General features: G+C 33.2%; 3 protein-coding genes across 3 annotated transcripts; 1 reads left to right on the top strand and 2 right to left on the bottom strand.

The window, feature by feature from the left end:
• Positions 1–6,562: 6,562 nt before the first annotated feature.
• On the top strand, positions 6,563–9,722 carry LOC101206110 (glycine-rich RNA-binding protein 4, mitochondrial). Its single transcript, XM_004134492.3, has 4 exons — positions 6,563–6,882; positions 8,834–8,902; positions 8,987–9,093; positions 9,176–9,722. Exons 1-4 carry the CDS (start codon positions 6,732–6,734, stop codon positions 9,323–9,325), a joined length of 477 nt encoding a protein of 158 aa, XP_004134540.1. The 5' UTR covers positions 6,563–6,731; the 3' UTR covers positions 9,326–9,722.
• Positions 9,723–10,289: 567 nt separating this feature from the next.
• On the bottom strand, positions 10,290–11,341 carry LOC101207706 (RING-H2 finger protein ATL73). The gene is made up of 2 exons (XM_031887175.1): positions 10,567–11,341; positions 10,290–10,477 (listed from the first exon to the last, which is right to left on the bottom strand). The coding sequence occupies exons 1-2, from the start codon at positions 10,939–10,941 to the stop codon at positions 10,397–10,399; spliced, it is 456 nt and encodes a 151-aa protein (XP_031743035.1). The 5' UTR covers positions 10,942–11,341; the 3' UTR covers positions 10,290–10,396.
• A 129-nt stretch (positions 11,342–11,470) lies between these two features.
• Positions 11,471–14,828, bottom strand: LOC101205875 (polygalacturonase QRT3). The gene is made up of 3 exons (XM_004134491.3): positions 14,531–14,828; positions 14,179–14,415; positions 11,471–12,785 (listed from the first exon to the last, which is right to left on the bottom strand). The coding sequence occupies exons 1-3, from the start codon at positions 14,765–14,767 to the stop codon at positions 11,712–11,714; spliced, it is 1,548 nt and encodes a 515-aa protein (XP_004134539.1). The 5' UTR covers positions 14,768–14,828; the 3' UTR covers positions 11,471–11,711.
• Between the last annotated feature and the right edge of the window lie 997 nt (positions 14,829–15,825).

The raw sequence follows: 15,825 nt of genomic DNA, 5'->3' as shown, positions 1-15,825 counted from the left end.
CTTCAATAAAAGAAAAAACCTTAAATTTGAGATGTAGCACCTATATTCCAGGACTTGACTATTCTTCTTATTTAACTTAATATGATAATTCAATCAAAGTAACTTTTTATTAATAAAAAAAAATGACAAATATTTAAAATAGAATTAAATCTGCTTGATAGTTGATAGACATAGACGTACAAGATGAATCAACAAAATCCTTTTTCTGGTTTAGCAAGATTACCTTTGAATCTCGATGATAATTTAGAATCACTTCAAACTTTCAAATTGGACAAAGGTTGTTACCCTAATCGCAGCATATTGACATATCAATTTTAAGTAAATGTAATCAAACGGTGACGTAATTGTAAAATTATTGAAATCGATAATTTTTTAGTTGTAGTAATAACAACAATGGTAGCTGTAATGTATTAAGACACAACCATACCATGTAATATTGGATTAAGCACTGTCAATTTATCCACCTGTATGCTTCTATATCATTACATATTTGAACATGGACTCCATAAGTCGGTACAATATACAAGTAAACGATAACGAAAATAAACAACTGAAGTTCACTATCTAGCACATTCTTACCGCAGGAGTAAACGCAACCAAATTCGTAGAGAAGGAAGGGCTTGTAATTTATTAGTACCAAACAGAAGTTAGAAAATGTGGAAGAAAGATAAAGACTGATTCAAAGTTCGGAATTTGGGGGAAAAAGATTGAAGATGTCAATTCCCCACTTTTCCTTACACTAATCATTGTCCCAAAATTTGACCCTTGGAATTTTGATGTTCAAAACAAACTATTTTTCTCTTGATCAAGTCATCTCCTCACCTCCTCTGGTTTCACACTAGCTATTGCCTTTATCTTTGTTTGCACCATTTGAAATCCTTTCCTCAGGGCTCATGTAGTTGAATCTTCTTTGTCAAAAGCTTAAAATGTTTACTTTTATGCTTTTTTAACTTCCCTTTTATAGTCCTTTTTTTTTAAAAAAAAATATTATTATTATTATTTTGGAGAGAATGGACATGTAATAATTAACTTCGAAAATTCTAAAAAATCTTAAAATTTAGAAAAGGCATAGAGGATTAGAGAAGGAGAAGGGTCGTCTTCTTGGTCTTTCTTGAAGGAGAAGAAGAAGAAGAAGAAGAAGAGTCTTTTCTTGTTTTCGTTTTTTAATACCCCATGATCAATGTTAATTTTGAAAATTTGAATTTATTTGTAGCATATAAGAAATTTGGTTATATTTAATCAATGTTAAGTAATGTACAGATTTGTTTTTTTTTTAACAAAAAATGGATGACAGCTTCAAAATACACAAATTAATCAGTTTCTTCTTACTACCATAGACGAAAAGTTTGATGGGGACCTCATTCTAAATCATTTTTTTTCAAGAACTCTAATAAACTAAAGTGGTTGAATGGAAAAATTTATACTATTTATTCCGTTCACACTCACTACTGCAAAGCCACTACTTATTCTTCTGTTCATCTAACTCTAAGAATTTTAGAAAATAATAGAGATCTTTGGAAAAATCCTTAGGTTTTGAAGATTTTATTTTTGAGATTATGAAGTGGAGTTTAGACGTAAGACATCCTTTTCAAATATTAAAATAATGATGTAATCTTGACCAATCTTTTTTACTTATTTGAATATTAATTAATCATATTGTAATTATATCCAACTATATGGGTCTTTATTTATCATTTCTCATTTTTATACATAGCACGTGACCAAAAACATTATTCAGTTGCCCCCTCCTTCATTCATTCTTTCATACACTCAATATTTGGATTTATAAGATTTTAGATCATCCATTCAATTCAATCAATTCAATATCTTTTCATTTCTAAATATTCTTTTCATATTTTGTGATAATTAAAATACGTTTCTTGTGTTTTTATTATATCCTAAATTTGAATTTTGAGTACTAAACTGTATCATTATATCAAATAAAGATTAAATATCGATGATAGCTTATTTTTAACTACGCAACTATAACTAATTTTATGATTCTTAAATATAATAAACACGTTTTTAAAATTGTTTAAATTATAATTTTGAATTTTCTATAGCAAATGCACATTATATTTTCCAATTTGGTGTGAAACAAACTCTAATGCATGCTTATTTATTTTAAAATTACAAGAGACGGGAGGATAAAATGTCAATTCAAATACATCAATATTATTGAACAATTGACTAAGACCATATCGAGAAGCAAGAGATTTGAGGTTTAAATTCTTTGTCATCACTAGTGAATTTAGTGTAGATCCGGGGGGCTCGAACCCTCATCAACTTTATTGTCTTTATATAATATGTATAAACAAACTCAATCAATACTTAATATTTGTAAACAGTTTAGGAGTAACTATACTTGTTGGTTTGTCTTCCAACTAGAGTTCAAGTTTTATCTATGTAGATTTTTTTTAGATTTTTATTTTTCTTCTCAGTTACAACTTGAAGTTTCCTGTCAATAAATTGACAAATATTGGCACTAAAATGAATAAAGAAAATGAGAAATGAGGGTTAGTTAAAGGGTCAAAATCACGTGTTGTTACTTTAATGAAGAACCTAATCTTTTACAATATCAAGGTATTGAATTTTATCCTTCTTCTTGCTATCTCGTTGACCCATTAAAATATGATGTATAAAATCATTTTAATTACAATTACTTACTACTTAATACTCATTTTCTTCTTGATCTTAATCCTACATCTATAAACACATATACACATTAATTTTTTAGTTCGAAAATAAAAGTCCTTTTTTTTTTTGTTTAACAATATTTTCTATACAAAAAAAAAAAAAAGTTGTTTATTAAATGACAGCAAAATCTATTTGAATTTCAATAATTTTCATTATTCGATCTAGAAGGAGGAATTGGGAAAGTCACCAACAGCAACCTCTAAGAAAAACAAGAAGATTTGTTTTGAGTGTTAAATTAATTAATTAATTAATTAAATAGGTTTTAGGATTTGCCTTTTTCTTTTTTCTAAAATAAGTATTACATTGAACAAGTTGGATAAAATATTCTAAAATTAAACAAAGTTCTTGGTCTTCTAACACGTTTCAATATATATTCAAAGCAGTGAGCAAAGCCATGAGCAATGTTGCACATATATTTTTTTACTTCTTACCCAATCTCCTCTAATATTTTTAATTATAACTGATATGTTAACTATTTTAAAATATATTTTGTTATAAATTTTACTATTTTTTATAAATATTTGAGATTGTGTTTTCTTTAAATATAAAAAATAAACCTAAGTTGAGTAAAAATTGCATTACACGTGGTATTGAATACTTGGTCACACAAAATGATTATAAAAAAATGTCAACTGGTTATAAAAATAACACATATTAGAAATCAGCTTTGAATTTGAGGGTACTCTTGAATTTGGGTTTTTATGAGTTTGTTAATTAAATTTTGATATTTATCTCTTTTTTTATTTTTCTATGCATAACAAATCATTTTAGAGCTTTTATTAATCCAAATGGCACGGACGTGTATATGTATATCATACAATTACGAACGTATCTTATTTTATACTAAGAATTAAACCACGAGGTTTGGTGGCACTCCAACCTCCCACAATCTCACCCTTTAACATGGAGGGAAAAAGAAAAAGAAATAAGCAAAGTGATAGCAACTAATATGAATATACAAAGAAAAGTTAGATTAGAGGGTTGGTGGGTGGCAAAGGTAACAAATTCTAACAAGGAAGGAAACGTATAGAGTATAGCATAGCCTCCTTAACTCCCAACCCATTTTTTATTTTCTAAAAAGAAAAAAAATTAATTGACCATAGAAAATGAAAGTGATATTATATAATAATATATATATTGATTAACTTAATTACCCATTATTATCACTTTATAAATTTTAATTTACCATTTTATGTCACCGTTAGCTTTGATGTTTACTTACGTAGCTTCCGGGAAGCATCACTTTCTTCCTCTTCACGTTCTCTTCCTTTTTTGTTTTCCAAATTTTCCATATATATTATAAATATTTATCCAATTCTTCTCCCAATTTAATTCCTCCCATCACCACAACACTATTCGCTCTCTCCTCCATTTTTAACTTCTTAATTTAATTACTTACTTACACATATGTCTATCACCAGCGATCAATGGGCCACCCAGTTCTACGGCCACCACTCCCACGGTGGTGTCTCCACCTCTTCCGCCGTCGCCCACCACGGCCCCAACACTAACAACTCCAACTCCATTTCCAAGCCCCGGCGCCGATCCCGGGCTTCCCGGAAAGCCCCGACAACTCTCCTCAACGCCAGCACCTCCAACTTCAGGGACTTGGTGCAGCAGTTCACTGGGTTTCATGCCGCCGGTGCCTCCATGCCTTTGGGCAGCCATAAGGGTCCGGTCAACCTTAGCTTCGGCCAGGGTGGAGATGATCACCTTCATAACAACCACCCTTCTGTTATGCTCCCGTTCTCCGACGGCGGCCTTCTTCAGCGCCGACAGCAGGCGACGCCGGAGCACCGGTTCCCTGTCCCGGTGGAAAGTAATGGGTTTTCAGTGGCGGGGGCGGCGGATCAATTGATGGAAATTCAAAATCTGATTGACGAGGATTTGAGTTACGATCTGCAGGAATTGGGGATGGAGTTTTGTTCTTCAAGTGGGAATGGGAATTACGGCGGTGGATACTTCCATTGAACAGATAAGATTAATTAATCTCATAATTAAATTAATTAAAATGCAATTTGTTGTAATAATATGAACATGAACAACACTAGCTACTACTTCAAATGCTAATCAAACAGTATGTAGCTGCATGCTCTTTGTCCAAATTTATTTTATTTTATTTTATTTAATCATCTCTTTTGTTTGTTTTTTCTGTCAATTTTGTAATACATCAGATTAGTGAATAGATTATTTAATTCTCAAATGAAAATTGGAAGTTAATTAGTTTTTGCTTTACTTGCAATGTGAACATTATTCTTGGTGCAGGTTTGTTGAAGTCTTCCAAAAAACCATTAAATCAAATATATCATTTATGAGGTCTTTGACCCCAATTTCACAACTAATTCCTGATTTAATCAGGTAGGATTTTATTGTACAATGTAAAATACTTTCTTCTATACCATTATTTTCTACACTTTTCTCTCCCTCCATATTTATCTTCTCTCTTTTCTCCTCTAACATTTTAACCAATGTTTAAAGCTTAAAATACTATTTGTAATGGTTCTTTTTAACTTCAACAGACATACATGGAACCAGCAACAATAAACTAACTGCATCACTGTTTAATTAATAGAGACAAAAAAAACACAACAATAATAAATTAATTACACTATTTTTAATAACCCAACCCTTATACTTACTATACTAATAATATGTTAGCTAAGTGAAAACAATATTATCAAATATTGTTACGTCTTTGAATCTTTCTATCATAATCGTAAACATTAATTACACATGTTATGTTGAATACAAATTACAAATAACAAACTCAGTAGATTCCAACAGTGATATGAATTGATAATATTAATTTAAGAGTATTGCTTGCAGCAACACACTATTAAAGGAGTCATGTGGTGTCTAAGTGTTTGACTTGAATGGAGTGATGAAATGAAGAGGACATACTGATAAGAAAGAATGAAGGGCCATTTTCTCCATTCTCTTTTTCTATAATAAATTCATTTTGTCTCAGTCAATGGTAAACTAATTTTGTTTGATTTTCAGTCAACCCTTTGAATACCAAAACCTTTTTCTAACATTATCTCAATTTTTGGCTCTACATATCCATTTTAGTTTTCTTTTTCTTTTTTCCTATTGAGAAATTGATTTTAGCCACTGTATATAAGATATGATTATGTTAGAATCACAATGACGCATATATATATATATAGTACAAATGACGATCGTAACTTAAATTAATTTATTTATAAATCATAAGTGTTTTTGCTGCCATAACCTAGGAAGATAGGCTAAAGAGTACATAATCTTTATTTGAGTGAATCAATTATTTAAAAATATCATATGTTTGAAGATAAAATGTATTGTATAGTAATTTTTAGCATATGACTACCAACCTTATTTGAAATATATATATATATATATATTTTCAATTTGACGTGTAAATTAAAACACACAAAATATTTATGTATATTAGTTTGTGTTGTTGACATGAGTGAAAATATTTATATCTAAGGATGAGTTGATTTAGAATGTTATAGTTTTATAGGTTAATAAATGTTATTTAATATAAAATAAATTCACATTTATGAGGCATAATGATGATAATTTTGAAGGATGATGGGGTGAGATTGAGCTACTTTGGCTCCTACACTACATATCTACCCCTTACGGCTTACATTACTTATTACTACCCCTACCACTTAGGCCAAACCAAAATCATTTAGGTTATTGTCACTAACGTCTATTTCTTTAGTTTTTTATTTTTTTCGTATCTTATCAACACGAGAATCTCCTTCTATAACCAATAATTTATAACATGCATCAAATGACTACTGTTTTAAGTTAAGTTAAAATTATACAATATTAGTGAGAAATTTTGAGATAGTTGTATAATTTAATCTATTAAGATTAAAAATGTATATTTTTAAAATTTAGGAACCAAAAGCAGAAGTAGTTTTTCCCAAAATTAAAACTGTTCGGTGTTATGAAAATAAGAAGCCGCGAATTCGGGTTTTGAGGTGCGATCGATCGAACGAACGAAGCTCCAGGGCGTGGACTGAGCAGATTTGAGCGCCAATATGTGGGCGACCACCGTCTCCTTCCCTTCAGTTTCAAATCTTCGGGGACCCATTTTTCCGAATAATCGACTTGTCGCTTCCAATCGCATATCTCTGAATCTTCGAGCTTCTTTCTTTGATTATCCTCTTGCCAGTAGACTCATGGTTAGAAGTAAATTCACTTCCCTCTTCCTTTCGTTTCATGTGATTTTCTTGATTTCCCATTTCGAATTTCCCCCCAATTTGTCGTATTTGCTGTTATTTCAGTTTTTCTGTTTCTCCTCTTAGGGTTTTCCTGTTCCTTTCCTTTTATTTTAGCTTTTTTGGTTGCTATCTTGATTCTTCTTGATTTTGCCCTATTGTTGTTATTTATGCTATTTTTGTGGTTTTGGTTTATTTTTCAAGGCTTTCTTCTGCTGAAAGTTTACGCCGTTGTCTCAGTTTGGTTTGTTTATTATTAGCAATGATGAAATTTGTACGGAAGCATAGAAGGCACCATGAAAGTTCTGCAGCGTTCATTGTAAACAACCTAGAAAGTTAGATATTCATTGCCATTGAATTGAAAATTTCCCAAGTTTGTTAAGTATTGTTTATGGAGTTGTAAGAAAGAAATTGACCCTACACGTAAAAAGGTGGGGGTGATAAATTATCCCCCTCCCCAAGAAAGGGAAAACTCCAAGAAAGTTCTTGAATCTAAATTAATGAACCAATCAGTAAGTGAAATTGTTTATGAAACTGTAAACTACCTAGCAGTGAGAGAAGCCCAGGACTTCGACCATGCGCCTGTTTAAAAGAAAAATGAACTGTATATAAATTGGGGACAATGTTAAAACAAAACCTGGTGACAATGTTAAAATAAAATCTTTTGTTGAATTGATTTAGATTGAAACTTTTCTTACATTTTCTGTGTGTAGGTGACTAGAGATACAGACTTGATTATCTTGCTAATGGAAATTTTAATGCCTTTAGATTCTTAGCATATTTTATGGCTTATTTGGCTCACTGAACTTTTAGTTAAATAGATTTAGAAGCTAGAAGGATAGTTTTTTTTAAAAAAAAAATTATTATACTTTCCATTAAGGTGACACATATCAATTTGGTCCAATTTGATTCCTGAAAATGGGATTAGGAAGTAAAAGCATAATAATGTTGACACCTTAGATGTCCACTAACATAATGATAATGATGCTTAATGCAAGTGATGTGGAGTGGATAATAAAGCATTTATGGAGTACGGGAACTCATGTATTGATAATTATGTGAGTTTCGACACAGCTCTTTTTCTCCTTACTTTTAAGAATACGGACATAAAGGATTAATAATTTATTTGAAGTGAAAAAAAAAAAAAAGTTAAGGTGAACTGTGGCTCTTGGTGTATATCTATGAAAATTATCCAGACCTTCCCATTAGCCTTTTTTTGGAGTTTCCAGTCAACTTCCTTTCCTCATTTTTTGTTGTTATGTGTTTTCCTGCAATATGAATGACTTTCACCCTGACCCAACTATCCAACCCAACCATCGTCACATTTGGAGTGTACTTATCCATATTGAGGTTTTCATGGAAAACTATTGGTGACGTTCTTCACTTATTTTAATTGATTCAGGACAGGTGAGAAGAGAAGAAACAAAGTAGCATTGCCCTGTTTTCTATCTGTTAGCTATTTTTATTTTCATCTTTTCCTGTTTTCATTACACTGATAATTTATTTAGAGTGCAGAGTTCTGTTTAAGCATGGTGTAACTTAATATTAGTCAAAGTAAAAAGTCAACAGAAAACAAATACAATAGCAAAAGAACCTTTGCAAACTGTCTTCTGAAGTAAACTAATTGAAAATATTTTTATTATTTTTGGAAAGCAGATTTTCAATAATTTGTGAGAGAAGTTTAAGAGGTCATTGTTCACTTGTAATTCATATGCCTTCCGAATGCAACTTTTTCTTCATGAATTTTCTTCTGCTATATTCTTGTTCTCGCTTTTTTTTTTTTTTGATGTCTTGTGAAGTTGTCTAGATTTTAAGAAGCCTTGTATAGGAGGTTATTGCAATATCAAATCAATGGAATACTTTTTCTTGAGCACCTTTGAATGCTCAAACTCTGCTTCCATTAATTAAAAAACTATATGCAGATTTACCATACTCCACCAATGAGAGTCGACTGCAAGAAGAATTCTCGAATTTTGGTGAGATTGCTGAAGGTAATTGCATTTTTTGTTGGCTAATCTCCAACCAAGTCCAATAAGCCTTTTAATCTTGTTGCTTCACTTATCAACCCATGGCAGTGTTATTAGCAAAAGATCGATCAACAAAAAGACCAAAAGGTTACGCGTTTATTCAATACACGTGCCAAGACGATGCGATGCTCGCTCTGGAAACTATGGATTGCAAGGTTAAAAACTTCACCTAGCTTTGTCTTTTGTAGATAAGGTAAATCATGCTTGAAAGTTAATGTTGTTTCTTCTGGGAGACAGATATTTGATGGAAGGATGATCTATGTGGAAATTGCAACACCTGGTAGTGGTTCCTTTGGAGGATATCCAAGAGCCTCTGGACCCCCAAAAGAGCGGCCTAATGAGCGGGCTAACGTGGATCAAGAAGATGTGGCAGATTGTTGGTATTGATCTTCCTTTTTCTGAGAAGCAAAATATTTATATAGGAAAGAGATGGCTTGACAGTTAATGACAGTTATGCCCAAGGAGATTTAGATCAATTTCAAAGAATCAATGAGTGCTGAAGTGTTTGCTGAGATGGATTCATTACATCTATCTTCGTAGTTCCAAGCGTTAGATGCTGATAAGATTGTGAAACTCTTCTCTTGTATTTTGTAACAGGAACAAAATATCTGTATTTGTAAATACACTGTTTAGGACACTTGACTGCATCTCCCAGTGCGTATTGCTTTTTGTAGCGTTGCAATTCAGATTGTGGCGAATGCGGAAATTCGTAATTACCTTTACAAGTCCTTTTTTTTTAAAGAAAAATTCCTTATCCAATAATCAGTTTCCAAATTTAAAGTTCCTTATTGTCTTTGCAATCAGATTTTAATTTCTTGACTTGCACTCAGCGGGTTTCATATCTTATACGCATGATCTACTTCCACAGTAAAAAACACTTTACTTCTTAAGTTTCAATTTTTAAAAAATTAAGCTCATTTCTTGCATGGTTATGTTTTGAAAACCTAGCTAAATTAGCCAACTTTTGAAAACTGAAAAGGTCATTTTTAAAATTTTGGTGTTTGCAATTTGAGTAAACAATTGGAACAAAAATAAATAAATTTTCAAATTCAAGGAGTTGTAAAACAGATTTAAATTTTCTACTTAGGACTTGATTTTTTTGAAACCATGGAGGTGTCTTCAAGGAGAATAATATATTGATTCTCCTGTATCTTCCACTTCTAGACGGGTCACAGTCCAACCACTCAAAGTGCTTTGTTCTATCTTCTCAAAAGGGAGACAATTCTAAAGTAGCTTTTATTTAGCTTTTGAAGCTTGATCGATGGATGTGTCGACTCTATACAGTTACCTAGTTTTATAGCCTTGATCAATAGAGTTCTATCTTCAACTCAAAAGAAGATAATCAAAAGCATAGGAAACACCAAAATCTAGTTTTATTGCTTACTCACTTCAACTAATTTTATCAATCAATCTCAACTCTTGGAATCATTTTTATTTCTTACCTGATTCACTTTAAGTCTACTGCTTCTTCACTTGTTCAATTTTACTTGACATTATTACACAATGTGATCTATAGAGTCCTTGGACTTGAGCTGATGCCTGCAGGTGGGGCAAGAAGAGTGAGACAGCAACCATTTATCAATGCAACTGACATGATACCTATGAGCACAGTTCGGCAGCACTCGTACTTTATCCCCGTTTGAGAAGTCGATGAGGCAGATAGCACAGGCTGAAGTAGATGAAGGCGAAATCGGTGATCCAGAGTTGGTGTAAGTTGAAGTTGGGAGGGCAACCATGTCTTGCTTCTTCATGCCTGAGTTCAGTCCCCTTAAAGCCACCCATTGGACTGTTTGTCTAAGAGAGTGATTCGCACATTGAAGTATACATATCAGCATGGTATTTAGACCAAGCGTGCAAACAACGGCGCAAACAATTGCAACGACGAGAACAATGAGGTTGAAGTTGCCACCTAGTACATGCTCGTGAGGGTCCGTGATAGACACGCTTGGGGATGGATTAAGGGAAGGAGAAGGTGAGGGCTCCATGAACGAAGAAGCAAGCATTCTCCACTAGGTGAAATGGGTGAGAAGAAAGCAATATAAACACAGTCTCATACAAAACAAGTTAAGATGAAGAAACATAAGATTTGAAGAAGGGCATAGGATCAAAATTAGATATTTGTGGACAGAGAGATAGGTGGGTTGAATGCAAGAGGGAGGGGGAGAATGTGATGGGGTAGTGGGGTTATTCGAAAAATGAATCAACCTCTTTGTTGTCTTTTGTTTGTGCACTATAAAGAGAAAAGACAGTCTCATTGTCCCCTCACTTTCTTTCATCTTAGCACCCAAGAGTTTAATCAATTTTCCACGTGCCTCTATTTTGATTGTCATGGACCATTCTTACAAAGAATCATCGAGTGATGAAACGGGCTCTCTCGAGAAGGAAGAGACCAAAAGAAGAGAGGAAATTGGGCTGAGCGGCCCAAGGTGCTGGCCTCGGCCTTGATTGATTATTATTTGAGTGTGTGATGTTGGCGTCAGGCGTGGGTTAAAAAAAGAAAGGGAAAAAGAGAAGATGAGTTGGTTCGAGACGAAAAAGCAAGTCTTGTTTTTATCGTTCTTCCAGACTTGACAAAACATTTGCGAAAGCAGAGAACAAAGCCAACATTTCACATTGCCTTCTTTTCCATCCTTCCACCCAATTTTGAAACTACCAATCACTCTACTTACTTACACTTTCTGTGGTCAAATTCAATCATAATTTATTTCATTCATAAAATCTAATTTATTAACTTTTCTTTTTCTTTTTCTTTTTTAACCATTCTTTGTCTAAACTAACTCGTCCCCTGATCCACCCTCGCAAACACGCTTCCCACCACCGCAACGTCCGTCTCAATCACCACCCGATTATCCGATACATTTCTCACTATATGCTTCGGAAATCCGTTGTCAATGCTTCGAAACGTGTACTGAACGTTCTTAATGAGATTTGGAAACAACAGAACAGGATTGAAATCCAGAACCCATGAAGTTCCGTTTCCTTCCAATTCTGCGCTTCCAACCGTTGATTTCGCTTGCATTCCTCTCACGTTGTTTCTCTCTACCACCACTTGATCTACTTGCTTGAATGCCGATTTGGATTCGTCCAGTTGAACGATGGCCACTCCTTTGTCCGATCCACTGAACATATTGTCCACGATGTTCACTCCACTCGCCACGCCGTTCATTGATTTCAGCGTGATATAAGAGTCGCCAAGGAAGAATGTGTTGGCAATCTGGAGTTGAACTGGATCTTCCGCTACGATTCCGGTGTAATCCATGTACGAATTCAAGATTCTAGTCTGCGTTAATCCTGGTAATTGCAAGTAAATTCCTGTACCCCCGAATCCAGTAGCCTTGTTGTAGCAATGAACGCCCGTGAGAACGTTGGCTTGACCTTGGACGAGGACTCCAGTGGCAGCGGAGAAAATGACAACGTCAGTGACGGCGTTGTCATTGCCAAGGAGACTGATTCCAGTTCCGGAGAAGTTTCGTTCACCTGGATCACCGCCGGCAGTAATGTGTTGGCCGAGGAAAGAGGAGCGGATGTAGGTCTCGTGACCGCCTTGAACAGAAATACCGATGGTGGTGAAATGAGTAATGTAGCAATTGTCGATGGTTATTCTTAAGGAATTGAGGACGGAAATGCCGCCACCTCTGAAATTGGAATCCAAGAGAAGGTCTTTGAAAGAGATATATTCGTAATTATAGGATGAAGGAGAAGAAATAAGGATCGCATCTTGAGATGAAGAGTTGATGGTTTTTTGGTTATCAAAACTGTTCTTGGGGGCTGAGGAAGACGATGATAATTCGATTAGGTATCCATCCGAAGGAAAATCATCTGAAGCTCGTAGACTGCCTCCGTGTATCTGAAATTTCAAAAACCATATCTCAAACACCAATTTGGATTTTTGTTTTTGTGTTTTCAATAATCATGCTGAAAATTAATTTTGATATTGTAAAAACGAGTTGGTTGGATTTGAAATAGATATGAGAGTGAAGGCGTTTTGTTTGATATTTTTCATAATCCCAAGATTTGAAAAATCGTTTCTTCCCACTCATTCCATTAGTACTACACATGTGGGTGTATAATACAATTATAAAATACACAAACGTGATTAATCTTTTATATAATCCACACACACAAATCGTTGTTTGCTTTTTTATACAATTATATGACATTTCAATTACAAAAACAAATTTATAAATATTTTAGAAAATGTAAATAATCTTTTTTATTCTACTAAAGATGTGTATTCAAAACTCATGCTAAACATTAGTATTCTGACTACAAAATAAAATGTATTTTTCTCTTATTATATTGTGAGGGGTAGATAATTGGTATAAACGACGTAAAAGGTATCAAGTTAAATACACCAATTGGAAGAAAACTTAAAAAAGGAGAACAAAAAAGAAAGAAAGAAAACTTAATTAATTGTTTTGGATGACTTTGTGAGAAATCAAGAAAGCAAGATTTGGATTTGAAGAAACAGAAATGCGTTTCCGTAGGAAATTAATTAATTGAGACCAAGAAAAACAAAGCACATTGTTTGAAAAAAGTAATGCTTTTCTTTCCATTTTCAAACAGCTACCCATACCCTTAATATTATTTCATTTTCAATTAAGTGTTTGAAATCTGAGTCTTCATCTATAATTAAAATTTATATATAATGGACACCTCTTTTATTTGATGTGAATGTGCCATATTTTATTTTTTTAATTTCTTAATTTAAATCGCGCCATCCAAAACTTCTATAAATTTAAATTTAAAAAAATACATAAATTCTTATGTTTCATTATAATATAGTATAGATTTGGCAAGGACAAAATGATATTCGAAAACACAAACTTGACTCCAAAGAAATTATGAAATTGAAATCATTAAATTGTAGTGGGAGTGAAAAATAAAAGATTAGATTAAAATTGATTTAAAATAATAATAAGAAGAAGAAGAATGAAAATAAAGAAAATAATTTGGATAGAAATACTTTTATGACCCTCCAAAATTGGAGTTTGGAGCATGCAGGGAGAGAAGGGGTAAGTGAATTGACTTTTAAGACCCTCTTAATAATTTTCACCAACAACCTTCCTTACCATTTCTAACGGGCGTTACCAAAATTAGTTGCACTGCTCACTTCACCTAATTAAACACTTTTCAATTTCCAATTAAATTCAACCTTTCTTTTTCCCTTTTCTTTCTAAGAATAATAAATAAATTAGCACAAAAGTGAAAATCATGTAATCAAGTGGGGGAAGGCGTACCACGACATTGCCTACACCGACACCAGGTAAGCGCAAAGGACGACTAATCATGAAATTACCACCGTCCAGATTAATCTGAACGCCTCCTAGATTCTTGATGCCCTCCATCAACGAGCCTTCACCGTTAGAATTGTAAACGTCCGAAAATGCCTTCAGAAGCGAATCTGTGCTATCGGTTTTTCCGGTGGGATCGGCTCCATACGATGTCACGTGATACACACGAGCGCCAGATGGTGGCTACACCAAGCAGTCAGCACATCCTCAATTACGTCAACACATTTTACCCAATGATTCGGTAAACGTGCAACATTTTGAAAATATAATTAAACACAAGAAAACAATAATAACTTACTGTCGTTATAAAACTGGGATTTGGGGCAGAGGGGGCGGACTCGTGGCGAACAGAGAGGGAGGATTTGAGTTTGCGTAAATTAGAGAAATGGCGGTGGTAATGGGAGGAGCTTCCGCCTGAAAAATGGGTGGGTGGCGCCGGAGAAGAATGGGAATCCAAACTTGGTGTTGCAGAAGAAAGAAATGGGAGGATTGGAAGGGATAGTAATATGAAAAAGAGGAGTGGTTTTGATGCCATTGTTGTTTATTGGTGTGTGGAGGAATATTGTGTTTAAGGAGAGAAGGGGGTTTTATAGAGATCACAGGGAGAGAGAGAAATAAAGGTGGGAAATTGGGATGCATGGAGAAAAGAGAAGGGGTTTAACTGCAAAAAGAAACCAAAAGGGGTCTAGAAAGATAATTAATTATTTCTTTTTATATTGTTTAGGGAAATGTGATAAAGAATATGAACTTAGCAACATAACATTATTATTATTTTCTAGGAATTTTGTATTTATTATTTATTGAACTATGTATTAATGCTAGTTTAGGTAACTGTTGTGTTTAGTGATTATTACACCCAAACTCTTGACGTGTACATGTGTTCTTTAAATTACAATACATAATTAGCGTGTTGGGTAAATGTTTAATAGATAAAAAAAATCTTAATGGTTAATTAATAGAAACAAAATTAAAATTTTAGAATAAAAGAGTAATCCTGAAATTTCAACTATATGATTTTAAAAACCATGGAATAAAGTGTAATTGAATGTAAGAAATTAGGAAAAAAAGAAAGAGGAAGAGGAAATTAAAAAAAAAGTGGGACATGTGATAGTTCGTTTAGAAATGGGAAAAGAGAAAAAAAGAAAAGAAAGGTTTGATGCAAAGGTTTTTTCATTTTAAAATTTGGTGTGGGTTTGGTTTGGTAGCCTAACGAAATTGACAAAAGGGTTTAGGGGTAAGGTATTTTTACCAACTAGGTAAAGGTTATTGTTGAAGCAACCCCAAACCCCTATGTCAATAATACCCTTTTTTATTTTCTATTCTTTTTATTTTTTAAAGTTTATGATGTCACAATCTGTCAACTTTCCTAAATATTGTTTGCTTTAATATTAAAACAACAAAAAATAAACAATTGTTTAAATTCAGATTTTTTCAATTATTTAAATGTAAAATGAATAATGTGAATGAGAGATTAGTTTTAAATTATATGTTTGTAATAGATTATTTATAGTTTAATCAAATTTGTTGGCGTTTGGATCTCGTTTGTGTTGGTTGTGGTTGGAATCCTCTCCTGGATTTGCCATTCTTCTCTCT

Source organism: Cucumis sativus, chromosome 6 (assembly GCF_000004075.3).
Source record: "Cucumis sativus cultivar 9930 chromosome 6, Cucumber_9930_V3, whole genome shotgun sequence".
Lineage (NCBI taxonomy): Eukaryota > Viridiplantae > Streptophyta > Magnoliopsida > Cucurbitales > Cucurbitaceae > Cucumis > Cucumis sativus.
Note: the sequence above shows the minus strand (reverse complement) of the source record. Positions and strands in the feature narration are given on the sequence as shown.